This window comes from Tenebrio molitor, chromosome 8 (assembly GCF_963966145.1).
Source record: "Tenebrio molitor chromosome 8, icTenMoli1.1, whole genome shotgun sequence".
Lineage (NCBI taxonomy): Eukaryota > Metazoa > Arthropoda > Insecta > Coleoptera > Tenebrionidae > Tenebrio > Tenebrio molitor.
The window spans coordinates 19,388,810-19,407,504 of NC_091053.1; the positions used below are offsets into that span (position 1 = coordinate 19,388,810).

The 18,695-nt window shown below is 36.0% G+C and overlaps 3 protein-coding genes across 6 annotated transcripts; 2 read left to right on the forward strand and 1 right to left on the reverse strand.

The window, feature by feature from the left end:
- The first annotated feature begins 5 nt into the window (after positions 1-5).
- On the forward strand, positions 6-1,972 carry Uba3 (Ubiquitin-like activating enzyme 3). Its single transcript, XM_069055996.1, has 3 exons — positions 6-686; positions 1,064-1,434; positions 1,489-1,972. Exons 1-3 carry the CDS (start codon positions 161-163, stop codon positions 1,921-1,923), a joined length of 1,332 nt encoding a protein of 443 aa, XP_068912097.1. The 5' UTR covers positions 6-160; the 3' UTR covers positions 1,924-1,972.
- Positions 1,973-2,542: 570 nt separating this feature from the next.
- On the forward strand, positions 2,543-5,134 carry LOC138136711 (proliferation-associated protein 2G4). Its single transcript, XM_069055998.1, has 4 exons — positions 2,543-2,698; positions 2,954-3,188; positions 3,928-4,538; positions 4,597-5,134. Exons 1-4 carry the CDS (start codon positions 2,614-2,616, stop codon positions 4,824-4,826), a joined length of 1,161 nt encoding a protein of 386 aa, XP_068912099.1. The 5' UTR covers positions 2,543-2,613; the 3' UTR covers positions 4,827-5,134.
- A 563-nt stretch (positions 5,135-5,697) lies between these two features.
- Positions 5,698-14,818, reverse strand: Moca-cyp (nuclear cyclophilin protein Moca-cyp). Of its 4 annotated transcripts, none has more exons than XM_069055986.1 (13): positions 14,643-14,818; positions 14,328-14,513; positions 14,170-14,275; positions 9,831-9,918; positions 8,358-8,387; positions 8,161-8,300; positions 7,978-8,104; positions 7,751-7,917; positions 7,548-7,669; positions 6,988-7,488; positions 6,343-6,930; positions 6,063-6,286; positions 5,698-6,009 (listed from the first exon to the last, which is right to left on the reverse strand). In XM_069055986.1, exons 2-13 carry the CDS (start codon positions 14,511-14,513, stop codon positions 5,889-5,891), a joined length of 2,400 nt encoding a protein of 799 aa, XP_068912087.1. In that variant the 5' UTR covers positions 14,643-14,818; the 3' UTR covers positions 5,698-5,888. The 4 variants fall into 4 exon arrangements, with proteins under 4 accessions (XP_068912087.1, XP_068912088.1, XP_068912090.1 ...); XM_069055987.1 differs by having other exon boundaries at positions 14,619-14,818; XM_069055989.1 differs by lacking the exon at positions 14,643-14,818 and having other exon boundaries at positions 8,358-8,448; positions 14,328-14,364.
- Between the last annotated feature and the right edge of the window lie 3,877 nt (positions 14,819-18,695).

The following is an 18,695-nucleotide window of genomic DNA, read 5'->3' on the forward strand; positions in this document are numbered from 1 at the left end:
GTAACAATTTGTGGCGCTTTAAACGCATCAAATTGAAAGATATTTTGACATAAAGTTTGACAGTTGACGTTTGAATTTATAAAAAGCCGACAAGAAAAACTAATTTTCGTAGAATAAACATTTTAGGGTTTTACAAGTGTAACAATAAAACTCCACAACGATGAGCGAAGGACAAGATTCCACGCAAAAACGGTGGGGCCATTTGCGTAAAGTATTAGAAAGACCGGGACCATTCTGCCATCCAGAATTCGAACCATCCTCAGAAATAATGGATTTTATAGTGACATCGTGCAAGGTCCTCGTCATCGGTGCTGGCGGACTAGGCTGTGAATTACTCAAAAATTTAGCCTTGATGGGTTTCAAACAAATCCATGTGATCGATATGGACACAATTGATTTATCAAATTTAAATCGACAGTTTCTGTTTAGGCAGAAGGACATAGGCCAGTCTAAAGCCAAAGTAGCTGCTGCTTTTGTTAACAAGAGAATTCCTGGATGTCAAGTCACACCTCATTTTTGCAAAATTCAAGACTATGATGAGGGCTTTTATAGAAGTTTTCACATAATAGTATGCGGACTGGATTCTATTGTTGCCAGAAGATGGATAAATGGGATGATCATGTCACTACTGAATTATGAAGATGGTGTTCTTGACAATTCTACAATTATACCTTTAGTCGATGGAGGTACAAAATAGTTTGTAAAATACAGGGTGTTATTGAAATGCGCGGAAAAATTTTAACCACGAGCTACTGGTTTCATGTAGAACTCGGAAAAAATATTTAAAAAATCCTATGTCATACAATTTTTTTTAATTGCTTTTATTCTGCTACATTGTATATCTATCATATTTTATAAAATGTACGCCAATGCGAAGTAACCTCCAGGAAATATGCTTTAAAGCAAGAAAACCGCATTGGTTTTATAAAATATGATATACAGGGTGTATTTTTAAAATGTGCCGAAATTTTACCTACGATGTTGTGGGACAACGTAGAAGACTAAAAGCAATTAAAAAAAATTTTAGCTCAAAATAAATGTGTTGTATCAACGATTATTGTAGGTACTGAAGGTTTCAAAGGAAATGCTCGTGTTATTGTGCCTGGTAATAGTGCATGTGTGGATTGTACCTTAGACCTGTACCCACCACAAGTTACGTATCCACTTTGCACGATTGCTAACACCCCACGACTTCCTGAACATTGCATTGAATATGTTAAAGTGGTCCTTTGGCCTAAAGAAAATCCATTTAACAGTACCTTAGATGGAGATGACTCACAACACATTGGTTGGGTTTATGAGAAGTCAGTAGAGAGAGCTTTGCAGTTTAATATCACAGGAGTGACTTATCGTTTGGTACAAGGTGTTGTAAAAAATATAATTCCAGCAGTGGCATCAACAAATGCTGTCATAGCTGGAATCTGTGCCACTGAAGTAAGTCTCACATACACGAAATTAATTTTAAATGCTTTATTCTTTTACTTTAAGGTATTTAAAATTGCAACCAGTTGTTGTTTGCCTTTGAATAATTATATGGTGTTTAATGACGTGGACGGTATTTACACTTATACTTACACAGCTGAGAGAAAAGATAATTGTGTGGTATGTTCACAAGTACCACAAACTTTAAACGTAACAGATCCAAACAAAATGAAGTTGAAGGATCTGATAAATTTACTTTGTGAAGAAGAGACCTACCAGATGAAGAATCCTGGATTGACCACAGTAATTGATGGAAAGAATAAAACTTTGTACATTTCAACTATCAAAAGTATTGAGGAACGAACTAGAGACAATTTAAATAAAACTCTGGTGGAGTTGGGTTTAAAAGATGGTACTGACATTATGGTTGCAGATACAACGTCCCCAATGACTTTAGTTTTCACATTAAAGTTTTTAGTAAGTGATGTGGAAATGAATTGACTCTCAAAGATTTAATTTTTGTAGTAAATAGTTTCGTAAATAAGAAAAACGCTTTTTATTTTTAGTGTTCCCATAATCTTATTTACTTTTTAATCGTTACAAATACCTATTATGAACAATCAGTTCACTTCTAGAACTGATATTTTAAGTGCTTAAAAAGAGCGAAGAAAAAAAAATTAGTTCCATTTTTTGGTTTCGTTTTGAATTATTTGGCCTGTCACAGCAGGCAGAAAATCACATTACTTAATAAAGAGATCAACCGTTTTTCTGCCTCTGTAAAAATATATCTACTTTTGAATGGAATAACAAGCCGATAAGAAGCAAACTGTTTTTCCCTTGTTTTGTCATTTAAAATTCGTTGAACATTTTAGGCGGGAAAGTTAACGTCAACAGTGTTGTGATGCTTCACAGGATGGCCAACACAAATGTGTCAATATCTCTAGCATTGACTTCAACAAAATGTAGCATTTGTCAAATTTAACGTATCATTCCAATAACTATTCAGTAAATTACGTCTAATTGTATGTTAACGTCAAATAAGATAAGAGAATTTTTTTAAACAGGCTTGTTGTTATTTTAAAGCTTTAATTGCATGGATGAACATTGCTCGCGTTTAAATTTTCCGCCAAAGTGATTTATCAGAAGCGGTCACGTGACAGCCGCCGAGTTGAGTTTTGGTGTGTGGAAGAAATGGCGGACGACAAAAATGTGGAGAAAACAATTTCGGAAGACTTGGTGGTCACCAAGTATAAAATGGCAGGAGAAATTGTTAACAGTGAGTTTTGCCAGATTAATTTGTAAGCCGTGTCAGTACTCGAAAGATCATTGCCTTAAGCGTCCACTTGCAAAAATCCGGTTACGGCCATATGGATTTAGTTGTGGGAAGCAACCATGTGGTTTCGGAAATGAAAAATCCAATATTTTGTCTATGCGTACCAAGTGCGAACTCACTCCCGCGTAGTAATCGCGTTTTTTGGAGGAGCGTGCCAACAGTTTTTCGAGAAAACGATTTACACGTTTTGGGTTTTAGGAATCTTGAAACAAGTTCTGGAAAAATGCACTGCTGGGAGCTCGGTGCGGGAAATCTGCGAGTTTGGTGATCAACTGATCGTCGAAGAAACAAGCAAAGTGTTCAAGAAGGAGAAGGAACTGAAAAAGGGAATCGCTTTCCCGACTTGTGTTTCTGTCAACAACTGCATTTGCCACTTTTCACCGATTGCCAGTGAACCAGACTGTATTCTCAAGGATGGAGATATGGTTAAAGTGTGAGTTTGGTTTTTAACGTTGCATGGCCCAAGGGTCAAAACAAAAAAAAAAGCAGAAAGAATAAAAAACAGAAAAAAAAGGGATTTATATGGGAGTTCTTAGTAATGCTTGTGGCAGAGAACATTTAAACATGATTTATTTTGCAAACATTTTTAGTGGATGTTTAAACTGACTTGTATATTACAGAAAATAAAAGTCACAGTAATATTACTTTTGGCTTGATGCCATTGAAAATATTCCTATAAAACTGCTAACAAAGATAATTGGTAGAAATAATAACTGAGATCAGAATCATAACAGTAAAGTATAGATCACATCTGTGGTCTTGTCAAATAAAATAAGATTTTAATAGTGCGCTTTTATAAAATGTTTCACCTTGGTTGTACAAAAACGTAGATAAATAAGTTATCAGTCTTTTTATGTAAATATATACTTTTTTTGTGCCACATGCATCTTAGTGACCCATTGTGATTTTATTGTTATTGCAGGAATCATATTATAATTTTTTGTTCTTATTGTTTAATTTATTTTACACGTGTGAAACAACACAATAGTATGATAATGAGCAAAGGCACCCCATGGTGCATTAAGTTCTTATTTATGATGATTTATGTATTTTGTCCAATTGATCCTACTGAAATCCAGTGATTGGAACTATTAATCTGAGAGCACCATCACCGAATGAACATTATATTTTGTTGGAAAGACAGTATCGTTAAATGAAAATCACCGTTGCAGCGATTTGGGTGCTCACATCGACGGGTTCATCGCCGTAGTCGCTCACACGATCATCTTGGGCGTCTCCAGCGAAAAGAAAGCTGTCGGCAGACAAGCCGACGTCATTTTGGCCGCCCATTACGCTTCCGAAGCCGCCCTCAGGTTGTTGAAGCCGGGCAACGAGACGTACACGGTCACCGACGCCGTACAGCGAGTGGCCGAATCGTTCAACTGCAAACCGGTGGAAGGGATGTTGAGTCACCAGCTGAAACAGTTCAAAATCGACGGCGAAAAAACGATCATCCAGAATCCGAACGAGGCCCAGAAAAAGGAGCACGAGAAGTTCGAACTGGACAAACACGAAGTGTACGCCATGGACGTCCTGATAAGCACCGGAGAAGGCGTCGGCAAAGAAAGAGACAATCGGGTTTCCATCTACAAGAAAACCGACGAAACGTACCAGCTCAAGCTGAAAGCTTCGAGGATGTTCTACACGGAGGTCCGCACGAAACACGGGAGCATGCCCTTCAACCTGCGCGGCTTCCAAGACGAGACCAAGGCGAAGATGGGAGTCGTGGAGTGCGTCAAAAATAAACTAATCGAACCTTTCCAAGTGCTTTATGAAAAACCGAGTAAGCCGGAAATGTCGTAGGCGAAGGTCACGTCGAGTTGTTTGATTTTTTGTTGCAGGCGAACTGGTCGCTCATTTTAAGTTCACGGTGTTGTTGATGCCGAACGGACCACACAAAATAACGGGTCTACCTTTCGATCACGAACTGTACAAGTCGGAGCATTCCATCAGCGATCCGCAAGTCCAGTCGATACTTAAGAGTTCCGCTAACCCCAAAGCTGCCAAAAAGAAAAAAAAGAAGACGGAGAGCGAGGTGGAGCAACCGATGGAAGTCGAAGCAGTAGCTTAATATCAAGGTTTTATACAAGCTTTTTTTCTCACTCGACACTCGTATTATTTTATAATATAACTATTAAGTTTTGTAACCATAATTATTTTTTATTCGATTTCCTACATGCATATTTTCTGTACCTAATTTTCATGACTTTTTACATGTGACCGTCAGACTCTATCTAATGATGAAACACTGTCCTCTCGATAAATAAAAGCGATGAAAATCACATAGCAAGTGTTAAAATTGTTAACTTTAATAATTATATTAGATTTTATATTGCTGCGACAGCAATATGATGAATAATAAAGTGTTTGGTATTTTGACTGATGTTTTTCTCGCCTGTGCACCTCCATCTGTACAAACCAACAGGTCAAGGTACTGTCGCGAGCAATAAATTTTGGTCGTCAATGTCATTTCAAAATTTGGTTAGATTGTCACAAATTTAAAAAAATTCCCTGCCTGATTATGGTCACGTCAACAAAGTGTCAAAAAAATGAGAACAAAATGACAATTAATGTCATACATGATGATAGGTTATGACATTTACGACTGTTTTACAATGGAGCATTTTCGATTGCGTCAAAGAATGACCTTGACGACCAAAATTTATTGCTCGCGACTGTACCTTACGCCGTGTTTCCACGTTGCAGTTGTGATGGCGAGTGCAGTATTGGGAGTTGCATCAACTTCCTAACAATTTTTCAATCTGTCAAAGGAACTAACTCCTTTTGTTGCACAACTACTTGCGGTCAAGGCTGCCGCAACTTCCAATACTGTTGACTTGTGCAGTTCTTGCATGCAAGAAAATGCTCTACACGTCTTGCTTGCACCGTTGCACTTGCCTAAATAAAACTTGGGACAGTGTAAATGCGGCATCACAACAGAGTTGTTAAAACGAAGTCGAGATGTATTTATTTTTCATGTAATTTTTACATAAACTATAATGGTGTTGTCGTAATTAGAACACTAATCCCAAAAATATACATATCCAAGTAATATTGAAAATGTTTAGTCAAACACTTATGAAAAAAAAAATAAGAAAACGTATTCAAAATAGGTACTAGGATCGTCTCTACATTATCTTTTCTTCTTAGGTGTATAGCCTCTGCGTTTGGACCTACCGCTGCTGCTGGAGCTGCTCCGCCTTTTCCCCTTCCTCCTCGACCTGGATCGAGATCTCCCGCGCTTTTTCGACTTCCTACGCAAACGCACCAAATCGATTACAATGATTACAAAACATCTGAATTCTACCTCGCCGACGAATCACTCGAACTGTCGCTGTAACTGCTCGAACTGCCGGAGCTGTAACTCCGCGCCCGCTTCGACTTGCTGGAACTGTTCTTGTCCAGTTCCTGCAGCACTTTGTACGTCTTCAGCAGCTTCTCCTTTTCTATCGCCTCCCTCTTCGCCTTCTTCGCCTTTTCCAACATGTCGGCCTCCTCCTTCGCCTTCCTGTGCTTCTCCTCCAGCAATTTCTAAACAACAAAAACAATCAAACCCGCTGAGCGCGCGCGACGTTCCGCACAATCACCTGTTCCACTTCCTTTTTCTTCTTCATCTCCAACAGCTCCATCTGCTTGCGCAATATCAAAAGCTTTTTGTACTTCTCTTCCGTGTCATCGACCTTCTTTTCTTCTTTGTCGCTTTCCGGTTGCTTCTTCGCTTTCTTCTCGTCGTCGGTGACCGATTTCGATCTGTTCCTCGGTCTCTCCTTGCTGGGGGATCTTCTGGTGCGCGAATGTCTGCGCGACCGCGACCTCTGTCTGTGCTTCGACCTCGACCTCCGAGGCGATCTTCTGTACTTGCGTTCTCTGGACGGATAGGGAACGTATCGGCCTCTTTCGCGTCTTCCGAACTGCCTCCGGACGGGTCGTCGCTCGTCGAACGGTCTTCTTTCGACTCTTCGTCTGTTGGGTTCGCGGTATCCGCCGTTTTTGTACGACGCTCTGTTCTCGTCGTTGTGATTATCCGGTTTCTCCGTTTCGAATTTGTTACGTCCTGTGCGCACCTCTGCGTCTTTCTTACTGGCTTCTGACAAGTTGCGGTTCTTCGCGATGTTATTCGACTGACCCGCCAACTTCATCAGGTTCGTGGTGTGGTGGTCGTTGTTCTGGATGATCTGGACAGTAAAAAAATCGCACTCAAAATCAACAAGCTGCGTCACACCATCGATTACCTCGTTCTGTTTGTTTTTCTTGTCGAAACCGCTGATGGGACCATCTCGCGGCGGCGACTCCTCCCCGGTCTTCACCTGCACGCCCAACGCCATCGCCATCACCTCGCTTTTCGCGTTGTTTATCATCTCGTCTGGGTGGGGCGCGTTCAGCTCGCTCGTCGCTTGTTCTTTGTTGGGATTAAAACTTCCCGGAAGTGGATACTGAACCAAGCTCGGCACTTGTTTCTTTACTGCTTCGTCTTCTTCCGACTGGTTCTCCTCGTAGTCCAAAGCGTTATAGTCTACTTCCTTGTCCTGCTTTTCCGGCGCGTTATCCGTCACTTCGTTTTCTTGCCGATTCTCCTCTTTGCTCGCTTTTTCCAATTTCCTCCGTTCTTCACGTTTTTTACGTTCGGCTTCTAGTTTTTCAAATTCGGACAGTTTTATGACGCGCGACTCTTCTTTCCTCCAATGCAAAGGAGTTCCGCTCCTCGATCTGCTTCTCGAAGGCGTTCTGTATCTCTGAATTTTGAAAACATGATAAACATTCAATCGTTGCGGTTTTCTCTAAGATATCTTACGAATTTCCCTCTTCCCTTGATCATTCTTCCACTTTTGGTTGTTATCGGTCGATCTCTTCTGAAACCGTGGTTGTCCCAATCTCTTCGATTTCTCTCTCGCACACCCCCGCTTCTAAAATCATCTAAAAAAATCTATCCTTACTACCCTCTTTAACAACAAACTACATCCGTTTCCGTCACTACTACTTTCACCCAACTCGTACCTTTCCTTTTCTTAAACTTCTTATCCTTTTCTTTTTCCTGAGGTCCTCTCATCAGAAACTTATTAAACGGTACGTCTGGGATGTCTTCCGGATTTATATCCGTCACTGTCGCCAACGGATGAAGATCCTTCAACTCACCTTCTTCCTCAGAATCCGCATCAGCTTTCCTGCTCATCACAAAAACAAACAACTCTCACAAAAATCATCTCAACTTCAATTCAACATACTCTTTATGCCTTTTATCCTTCTTTTCCTTCTTCTTGTCCTTCTTGTGTTTTTTCTTTTTCTTTTCGTCACCCGACGATTCCTCCTCGTTCTCGTTTTCTTCCTTCTTCTTCTTTTTATCTTTCTTAACTGCACAAGATTCTCGTTGAGAAAACTACCACAAAATCACCACATCTGTCGCTTACCTTTCACTTGTCTCACCAGTTCTCCGCATTTCACAATCTTGGCATCCTGCAAAGGACGACTGTTCGCATCGACTGGCAACGATTCGATCTGACGAACGACATCAACTCCTCCGACAACACGTCCAAAGACAACATGTACACTGAAAGATTTACAAAATGTCGGTAAAAAGAAAATGATCGATCGTCCAATTACTCACTTGTCGAGATGAGGGGCCGGTTGTGTAGTACTATAACACAAAACATGACAAGATATGATCAGCGAAGGCCAGGATAGATGGAACAGACGTACTGCTACAGAACAACAAAAGTAACTGTTCTGTAACACATCTCTTTAGGCAACTGAGAAATTTACTAAATGTTACAATTTTTTAAAATTATACCTAGGAATCTGCACATTTTAAACGAGAGGAAAATTGAAATTTCCCAAACAATACAACAACAAACTACAGAGTTTTTACACTTTTTAAACATGCATGTACAAGTTGTCAATAAAATTATTATAAATCACGGTCGTTGCGGCCAGTACAAGAAATATGATAACTTAAAGAGACCATTTGAAAATGTTTTGTTGTGCGATTTATGACCGTGAAAATATTTTGCTCCAAGATGTGAATGTCGTAACACCCACATTAAAAAAATACCTTTTCTTATTCCGATTTTCTGAAAAACAAAATTGCACAAATACACAAGCGCATTAAGAGCTACTTCGCACAAAACTTAAATATGTCAATTTACCACTCTACACTACCTACATAAACTTCCATTTCTTATTGTATTAAATAAAATTGAAAATTTTCTGTGAATTGGAGTTGTCGTTCGTGATAACCTTGAATAGTCGAGATAGGATAAGGCAGCTGATAACGTAGAAAAATGTAAAGTCGCAAATCAGTTTAGATCTCTTAAATAATTTAAACTGTTTAGTATAAATAGTTGATGAAATATGAATAAATGGAGTAACTTCCGGTCGTTGACGGCCGCACCATTGACAAATCACATTTGACAATTGACATTTCAAATTAAATTCAACATGCTTTTAAATCTGTTTTAACAAGAAGAGTTAATTTATGTTTATGACAATATGGGGGGCACTTCGAGCATTTCCTTTGATAAATTTTTAGGTAATTGTTCTGTATTTCGAGTTTGATTACTTTTTACCGTTCATTTTTGCTCTCGCAACCTACCATTTTGTCGTTGTTAAGGTTACGTCAGATATCTGTCAAAAAAAGCAATAGAACAGTCCTTCTTGATCCACCTCTTGTATTTCAGTTTAAAAATATCGAGTGTTTATCATTCTACCTATTTATAATTGTAATATAGTTAAAAAATGTGAACTCAAATGTATATTTCTGTCCTTCACTTACACTTTTCGCAAAAAGAAATATCGACAAACATAAAAATGAAACGATCGTAAAGTATTGTTGCGTAAATTATGTAAACTAATGTTTGATTAAATGATCGACAGAAAACTGTTACGCTCTTCTTCATTCGTTAATGCGACAATTTTATCTCGATACCAAAGTGCACTCACCGCAGTAAATTTTATTTAAACTGTACTAACATACGAATAAGTAAAACGATCGAACATTTCCCTTGCAGTAACCAACACTTACTGTACGTACTTTACGTCCTGTTTATAATTAAATTATGATCAAGTTTAATTTAAAACTCACATGAAAAACTGAGACCCGTTCGTGTCTTTTCCTCTATTTGCCATCGAAAGCAGAAGGGGTTGGTCATGTTTCAAATCAAAATTTTCATCTGAAAAGGAAAATTATAGAGTAATCAAAAACTATGCTGTTAAGATTTCCTAGAAAAACAACAAAGCACGTGTCTTTGTTTAAAAATGTTATTTTGCAATTTAATGCGATTATCAAAGAACAAACGCCCCAACACAGATCTCTGGGCAACTCCCGAATTCTGCTTAAACAATTCAGATTTGTAACTTCTGTATTCCACATAAAGAAATCTGTGATCTAAGCAAGATGAAATAAATGAAGATTATCGCAGCGTTGACTTCAAAAGAATGTGTCTAATTTGCAATGGCTGGAAGTTGCCCTTCTGGTAGTCCAAAACTAAATCCACTACATTACAAATTGTATTCAATACTAGAAGAAAATGTCGATTTCACAGAAATTTCGAATACCCATTTAAAGCGCTGTGAAACAATCTAGGAAGGCTAAATGAGGTCATTTCGAATTAAGAGTAATTTTAGTAATTTATTAAATAATCATTGTTAAACGTAATTAATAAGACTCATTACTCTATTTAGTTTTTCACACCCAATAAGAGAAAAAATTTACGGCATGATTTAATAATAATATTAGACTTATTGTCCAACATAAATTACCATTAATATGACAATACAATCACTAAACAAAAAAACAATTCATATTCAAATAAATCAAATCAGCCACGCAAAAAAAATACAACAATAGATGTAATAGGTACAATAGATATTTAAATAGTATTTTTGACACGAATATGGTGGCGTCGTACGTCTTGGATGCATTCACACACGCAACAGGTAGCGGTGCATTTTTTAGCAAATTCGACTTGAACTTCAAAACTGAAAAAACGACAGAAAATCGACTGTCTACGAACAAAAAATCTTTTCATGAATTAACATCCATGCAAAACATGCGCTCTGGTCTTTTTTTACACCATTCGACAATAATATTCAAGTTCTTTTAAAAAATGTTGACATCTTCATTTATTAGTTATCGAGGCAAAAATATTTAAATGGTCAGCCCTTGCAGTTTAATGAAGTGGGTAAATCATTTACAAAGGGAACAACAAGTAAAAACCCCAGGTTTGAACCCTGGGGGACGCCAGAAGTCGATATGAATGAATCTGACTTGAAGCTTTTATAAAATACGAAGGTTATTCTGTCCAACAGATAAGAATTCGAACAAGAAACCAGAGAATTCGAATATTTAATTTAATAATTTTTTGTTCGACACTGTTAGAATTTGAGAATTTTCTCCTGTGTGAACGGATTTTGATAAATGTCACAACTTGTCAAAACGAAACGTCAAGCTAATTTTAAAGATTTTAGGCGATTTGGGGCCTTTATTAAGGGGCTCGTTGAACAAAAAAACGTTGTATTCAACTCGTTCGTGTGTAAATTGGGCCTTCGTTGGCACTCGTGGGCCTTTAAAACGCTCGTTTCACTCGCGTTTAAAAATGATCCACTTGTGAGAAAAAAGGCCCAATTTACACACGAACTTATTAAATAAACTACTATTATTGTACCGAATGAAATAAAAGAATCGACAAAAGATGGAAAATACAGGCTGAAATCGAAATATGTAGGTACAGTCGATGGACAAATAAAACTGGGACAAAAATGACAATTACATAAGTCAAAATTTACAAATTTGCATCGTTTAATTATGGCTTTATCACAAATAGATTAACTTTGATATGACATATTATACAGACACTGACAAATATATTGACAATTCAATGGTCTGATTTACATAGATTAAATTTTAAGTGTCCCAGTTTTATTTGTCCACCGACCGTACATCACTATATTAAAACGCTAGAATCTTCAAACCAATTGTGAAAATCACGTGCATTCAATTGTACGCTATAGATGCGCAAGAGGGTAGAAATGTCATAGTATTAAAAAATTAGTAAAAATTACGAAACTTTAGGGTTACATTCCCTTCATATAAAGCTTCAAACGTGTGCAATGAATTTTCCCGTATCACTTCATTCAGAGCCACAAAATAAAAAAAATGATTTTCAGCAAAAAAAAAATGTTTTTCCCGTGCACGCTCATAATTCACAATTAATTCAAAGAACATATTTAAGAAATTAGCATCAAAAGAAAAGGATTAGTTTTTGAATTATTCCAATTTTAACATTAACAGCGAAAAATTATCAAGATTTACAACTGCAGTGTCATAAATAAATATGTACCTCATTGTTGGTCAACATCTGTTAAGAACTTTTCTAGTAATTCTCTAGTCCCTAAAGGGTACCGTAAATAACCCATGTCAACTTCTTCTGTATAATAAATCATAGCCAAATTTTGCATTTTAATATCGAATTTCATTTATTTCAAAAACCGGTGATGCTTTCATGATTTCAATGACATCAAAAAACTATGTAATTAGTGTGGCGGTTATTGAATTAAAACCAAATATTTACTCGTTTCATTAAAACATTTGAAATTTTTACAGAATGTTCTACAGCGATACACAATCATTCCTGAATTTTTTGAGAATTTTAAGAAGAAAAGGTGTTAAGAAGTTTTGTTATCGCCGGTGCTAGTACCGCGGTTTCATTCATAAGTAGTATTCTTTGGCGTTTTTGCAGCTCGGTGTATTTAAAGTGTTTTTCGGCTATTTCATTCATAGTAAGGTCTTGTGACTCTGTTTTTAAAGCGTCTTTGCGGTTATTCATGTTTCGATTTATTAGAGCTTCCAGAAACGTCTCGTTCGGGATGGAATTAAGTTAAATTGGACTTTATGAATTTAAAATGTTCAACCAATTTTCGGTTTATTCATTTATTGAAGACACTATGGTTTACATATTTGATGCATTTCAATTTCACCCTGTATATTAATTTTCCCACACAAATAATATCCTTCATAAAGTATACAATACTGACCGAAGGTAGATGTATAAATTATTATGAAACATACATTACAGAGATTAGGAATTCAGAAATAACCTACTAAAATGAATTAAGTATGTCTTTTTTTAAGTCAACATTTAAGCTGTATCACTTAGGGGTTGCGCAGGGTTCTGTATTAGGTCCTCTGATTAACCATTCATAGACACTCTTTCCTGCGGGTTTGAAGTGGTACATCAAACTCGAGAGAAAGAGTTTCCATTAACGAATGATGCCGAGGCACGCTTTTACCAAACAGATTTCTCACACATCCAACTTTTTATCTAGCGTGATACACTTTTCTTGGCCACAAACGGACAGTGCAGTGTTATGATTTGTTTTCCTTTTATACCTGGCAGGGCAAAAGTACTTTCACAAGAAATCTCACGAAAAACTGATGTGATTGTATTTTTTCTTTCTTTGGTAGAATAAATTCGTTTTTCTCCGCTGTTGTGGATGGACATGATACAACACGCATTTTACGGTTATCTTGGACATTAACATGCATCATAATTTTTTACAATGTAATGCTTGTGTAATAACTACAATAAAACCATTGGCATGCGTATTTCAGATTTCCTAAACTCCAAACGCCAATCCAAACCTGACAGAATGTCTGGTTTCAAAGGGTAAGTACGCCGTAAAATTTTTATCGTTAGTGGCCAAGAGTTTACTTATCAATAAAACATTCTTTTGTGGTGTCTTTTGCAGAGGTCCAATTCTGAAGAGCCTTCTAATATAGCTTACCCTGCTGACATCCACCATTTTACTTTTTAAATTTTAATTACTTCTACTGAGTAGTTTATGTTACAGTGCTTGACAAATATGACGCCACCAACGATATTCCAGAGGCTTTTCCTTCCCAAATTTCAGTTTACAAACGCTTAAAATTCTTAGTGGTGTTATTACTGGCGCTGCTAAGAACCGTCAGATTTCAGTTTAATTTATTTTCGTTAGTTTTATTATAAATTGAATCAGTTCTAATCTGTATTTACACCACAGTAGTCGAGTTATAAATAAACACATGGTGAAGACATCTTTCCTTTGTACCTGGACCTTTGAGAAACAATATATTTTGTATTTTAGTACCCATCAAATTTAACACAACAAATTTCCAGTTAATGCTGCAATGCATTGCAAGCCAACACTTTGCACTTACTTCCTCTTTTATGGCTTTAAAATCAAATCAGACATGATTTTCCACAATTTCATTGCTCCACAGAATAATATTGTGGTCTAAGCATGAAGCAAAAAATTAAATCTATGAATGATACATATTCTTACACATGAGTTTTTACTGAATATGTATCTAATTGATAAAACAACAAATTACTTCTACAATTTACAATTGTACTGTTTTTTTTTTATGAAAGTGTTCCACATACCTTCAAAAGTTCCTCCATAAATGCTCTCTCCACCTGTCCCATTTCCATTAGAAAAGTCGCCACCCTGTATAATAAAATCCTTCACCACTCGGTGGAAAACTACTCCCTGTAAAGACACAAATCAACAACTCAGTCTTGATCACTGAACCCCACACAACCTTAAAATGCAACGCCTTTTTCGTATTCAGCCCTGGCCCCTTTTCACCTGTACAAAGGCATCTAAAATTCTCACACGTTTTTGGTACGATATCTGTGAAGAGTTCGAATACAATCCTTCCTGATTGTAAACCTCCTATTGACACGTCAAAAAAACACCTAATCCTTTCCTTCGGTTGTTCCTCCATCTGAAACACCATTCGTGTGAAGAAGTGGAATGAAATTCGCTCAGAACGATATCAAAATGCAATCAGTGTCGTGTTTATTTATGTATTATCAACGTCAAGCTTCACCTTGCGGTTTTAAAGTTCACATACGTTTATGCAGGGTCCCAAAACCGGAACAATTATTACACTCCGAACTCCTCAACGCAGGTCACACATGAATAATGTTCAATCAAAATTATCGAAAAAATTTAGACAGTCACCAGAGCGACGAGCGGTAAACTACCATGCTGTCGCCCACATTAAAAGAGGAGATACCATTACGGCGTAACGCAACGTAAGGATTAAGGACAAGGACAGAAATACAAATAACCCGAGCTTTTGTAGAAGTGTATACCGATCTGTTTTGGAAGACAATAAAGCTCCTCTAACTTTTGAGGAGTTCAATTAATTTTAGCATTATTAGTTACGAAACGTGCATAGCAATTTTAAAGGTTCTCTAGATTTTATTTAATTCAAAAGAGTTTTTGTCAGGACATAATTTAGTCTTCTCTAGCTCTATAATAGAAGCCTAACACCTCTCGTACATCTCTCATGAGTCGTGATGGCAACTTTACCGTTGAATTAGGTACAAATATTACAGGAAACAAATCTCCATTAGAGAAATTTACATTAATTACACTGTCAGAATTTTCTCCTATGTGAACAGATTTTGATAAATGTGACAACTTGTCAAAACGAAAGGTCAAGTTAATTTTAAAGATTTTAAGCGATTTGGAGCCTTTCAGGGGATCGTTGAACAAAAAAACTTTGTATTCAACTCGTTCTTGTGAAAATTGGACTTTTTTTGGCATTCGTGGGCCTTTAAAACGCACGCTCACTCGCGTTTTAATCTGGTCCACTCATACCAAAAAGCCCAATTTACATACGAACTCGTTAAATAAATAACTATTAGAAAATTCAAAAAAATGTCAAATGATAGAATTTCAACACTTCTACCTGTGTGCCGAATTTCAACGATTTCTGCTAAACCGTTCTGAAAATATTTAGCTGTATCCATACTTTTTAGCGAGCCTGTATAATTCTTTATCAATTCCTCGAATTATAAACAACAAAGATAAGTGTGATTGCCCTAACAGATTTATCTTTGGTTCTTTATAACCCAAAAACTAATTATTAAGAAATTCATCAAATCGATGGATTCCTTAACGGAGTTTTTTCGATCTCTATCAAAGATGTTCTAAAATTCAGTATCAAAAAATATCATTTTTTTTTAAATGCATGTATGGTTTAAATTCAAACTGTTATAACTTTAACCGTTTTCAAACCATTGCGATTTCACCGGACTCTCATAAAGAGCATGCAATTTAGATGTGGAAATTTACATTTTATTGAAAATTGATTAATAAACTGTCAATAGCGTAAATTTAACGGACGCCGTGACTAAAAGTGAACATTATTGGTTGTACAGAAATTTTATGGAAAAGATGTTGTTGAAAATTTAAAAAACTGCAAGATCAGTCTGCACAATTTTTACCGTAGAAACGGTTCTAAATATGTTATTGTCAAAAATGCACTTTGTGCACCTTCTCACGTGGTAAAGTCATCGCTGCAAGTGGGATAAGTGAGCAAAATGAACATGTTTTTGTACATTTAAGTCTACAAAATTTCCAAATATTTGTCCGCCATACTTTCTACAGCAAACTGCTTCAAACCTCCCTGACTGGTTTTGTTAAATAATAATCGGTCAATTAATTATCAGTCAAAATTATCAAATGAAAGAAGTTAAATATAGCAAGACATTTTTGGAATGAGCACGATATACCTATGTATTTGGAAAAGTTTATCAATGAATGAAAAAAGACAGTAAAAGAGTATTAAAAAAATGACAAAAATCTCAATTTTTCTTTTAAATCGCCACCATTTTGAAAATTTTGCACTTATCAAAAAAAGAATCCATATGACGATTGCGAAGGGGATTCTGTTCAATGCGATATATTTACTTTTTGTGTCAGATGAATAGAGTTCCCGGAAAACGTGTCGCAATCTTGCCCCGAAAAAATGCATGGCTTGTAGGAGCCACCATTTTCATCACTTTTATCTGATAAAAAATAAAACGTGAACGCATGAAAAACGGTGTGTAGAGGTAGAACACCTTCTTAAGAACTACTGAACATGCATACCTACTCACTGAAAAAATATTCAATGTGCTATTAAGTGTTGAGTAATTGTTTAATAAGTAAAAGAATCGATATTAATTAATAGAATAGGTATCCAGTTTTAACTGCAACCGAAAGTAAAAAAAGTTTCTTTTTAGATATTGAAAAACTCGTAGCATCACTTATCAAGAAGCACTTTGTTAAATTTAATTGTAAAAATAATCAAAAATTCTGCAGTTGACTCAAGTTGCAAAGAAGAACTTGTCATTTACAACAGCACACAATTTTGTGAATTTATTAAAGACGTCAATTGCCAATGTTTCGATCTTCTTATGAATAGGAGTAAGTGTGATCTGGGTCTTTTAACAAAATCAGTCAGATTTAGTTCTCATTTATTTTTGATATAATACATAGAATAAGATGGTCCTCTAGAGGTGTGCAAATATACACCGAATACCTACGTAGAGTTGGAAAGTCTTGACTCATTAAAAAATTCTATTATTATTGATATCACGCCACATTTAATAGGAATAACAGAGTCATTGCCCGATAGAATCAAATTCCATTTAGATTTAATACAGAAATTAAACATAATTCACCGACAAAAGACAAAATGATATCACATGCCTACATCTCGTAATCAATCATAAAATAACAGTTTAACGCAGTTAATAAAAAAAAATCGAGTACAGAAATTTCAACATTATTCAAACAAACAGTTGTAAATATGGTACCGGAATTTAGTGGTAATTCCAGAATTTTAAAAAAAGCAAGAGACGATTGGGTCTTTAGGGGATTTTTGAAGTTGTCCTGGAGTTTATGGAGCAGCGTTTCAACTTGAATTAGAACTTGAATGTCAAAGATTTCCGGAGCTCAAAGTACTCGTATTTGAATTTTTATTCATTATTATTAATATTCCTTGCTTTATTTTTTTACATTATAAATGTTTATGTTGTGAATGATTAACACTCACTCTGACAGTACGTTTACGTAACGTTGCGTTGTGTCGTATCGCAACGTAAACGTAAACCACCATAGAAAAAACAGTTGCCTATTTATTAGATAACATGGCGGTATATTTGAAATCGCAGTTTTTCAGGTAAAATAAATAAAATATTACTCTTCCGTTAATCCAGTGCGTACTTTTATAATCGGTAATTAAAAAGCTGCATCCGATTTTCAAATTATCTCATCTTTATACAATCAATTTTGTAAATCTTTAATTTAAAGTATGACGTTTTCTGTCAGAATTGTCTAGCATAACCTAAAATTAGTAATCCGACTTTTTTCGCTTTTACTTGATCATGTAATTAACTAATTAGTGACAAACGGGTAAACGGAAAATTGGAAATAATTACACTTAGATGGAGTGAGATTTGATGAAAAACTAAAAAGGTTACAAGGTTTTGACAAGTGTCCATTTTCAAAGTTTGTGTTGATCGCGAGATAAAATTAATAAATTTCACACTTTCGTGATTCTTACAGTGTTTGCGCATCAAAAACAATATACAAAACATGTTCAGGTAATCATAGAATGTAAGATTGAGAAATTATTTTAAGTGTAAAATGTTATTTTTTAAAGTGTTACATAACAATTCCATAATTGTATTGTTGTAGATTTTCAATCAAAGTGGGATTAGCTGCAACTGCTGTCTACTATTTGAATAAAGAAGGAGTATGGAAAGAGAGTCACGAATCATTAAAAACATATAATAGATTAAATACAACCTTGGAGCCTTACATAAAGGAAGTGCAAAAACAAATCCCAATTGAGGTCTTTTAAATCAAGAGAAAATGTCCTGTTTGTAGCTGTGACTGTTTTAGCTTCCTGAAATTCCTAAAAATGAAAGAACTTCACAGACAGTTAAACTTTATTGGAATAAAGGTGTTCTATCAACCTTCCAGTTTTTGAGTGAACTGCCCCATCTATTAAACATGTGGACTCAAAATGGGATCACTGCTATTTTAGAAAATCCTGATGTAAAAATGTTTTTGGAATCATCGCCACCTGATGAAAGTGTGTCCACTTCAAAGTAATATTCAGCGT

Bases quoted from the DNA above. Each gene is read 5' to 3' on its own strand.
- LOC138136711 (XM_069055998.1), top strand. From the start codon at position 2,614: ATGGCGGACGACAAAAATGTGGAGAAAACAATTTCGGAAGACTTGGTG. The intron at 3,189-3,927 runs GTGAGTTTGGTT...TCACCGTTGCAG, and splicing joins GATGGAGATATGGTTAAAGT to CGATTTGGGTGCTCACATCG. The intron at 4,539-4,596 runs GTAAGCCGGAAA...TTTTTGTTGCAG, and splicing joins AGTGCTTTATGAAAAACCGA to GCGAACTGGTCGCTCATTTT.
- Uba3 (XM_069055996.1), top strand. From the start codon at position 161: ATGAGCGAAGGACAAGATTCCACGCAAAAACGGTGGGGCCATTTGCGT. The intron at 687-1,063 runs GTACAAAATAGT...CGATTATTGTAG, and splicing joins TATACCTTTAGTCGATGGAG to GTACTGAAGGTTTCAAAGGA. The intron at 1,435-1,488 runs GTAAGTCTCACA...TTTTACTTTAAG, and splicing joins CTGGAATCTGTGCCACTGAA to GTATTTAAAATTGCAACCAG.
- Moca-cyp (XM_069055986.1), bottom strand. From the start codon at position 14,513: ATGGAGGAACAACCGAAGGAAAGGATTAGGTGTTTTTTTGACGTGTCA. The intron at 8,301-8,357 runs GTGAGTAATTGG...TAAATCTTTCAG, and splicing joins CCGGCCCCTCATCTCGACAA to TGTACATGTTGTCTTTGGAC. The intron at 6,931-6,987 runs GTAATCGATGGT...TTTACTGTCCAG, and splicing joins AGAAAAACAAACAGAACGAG to ATCATCCAGAACAACGACCA.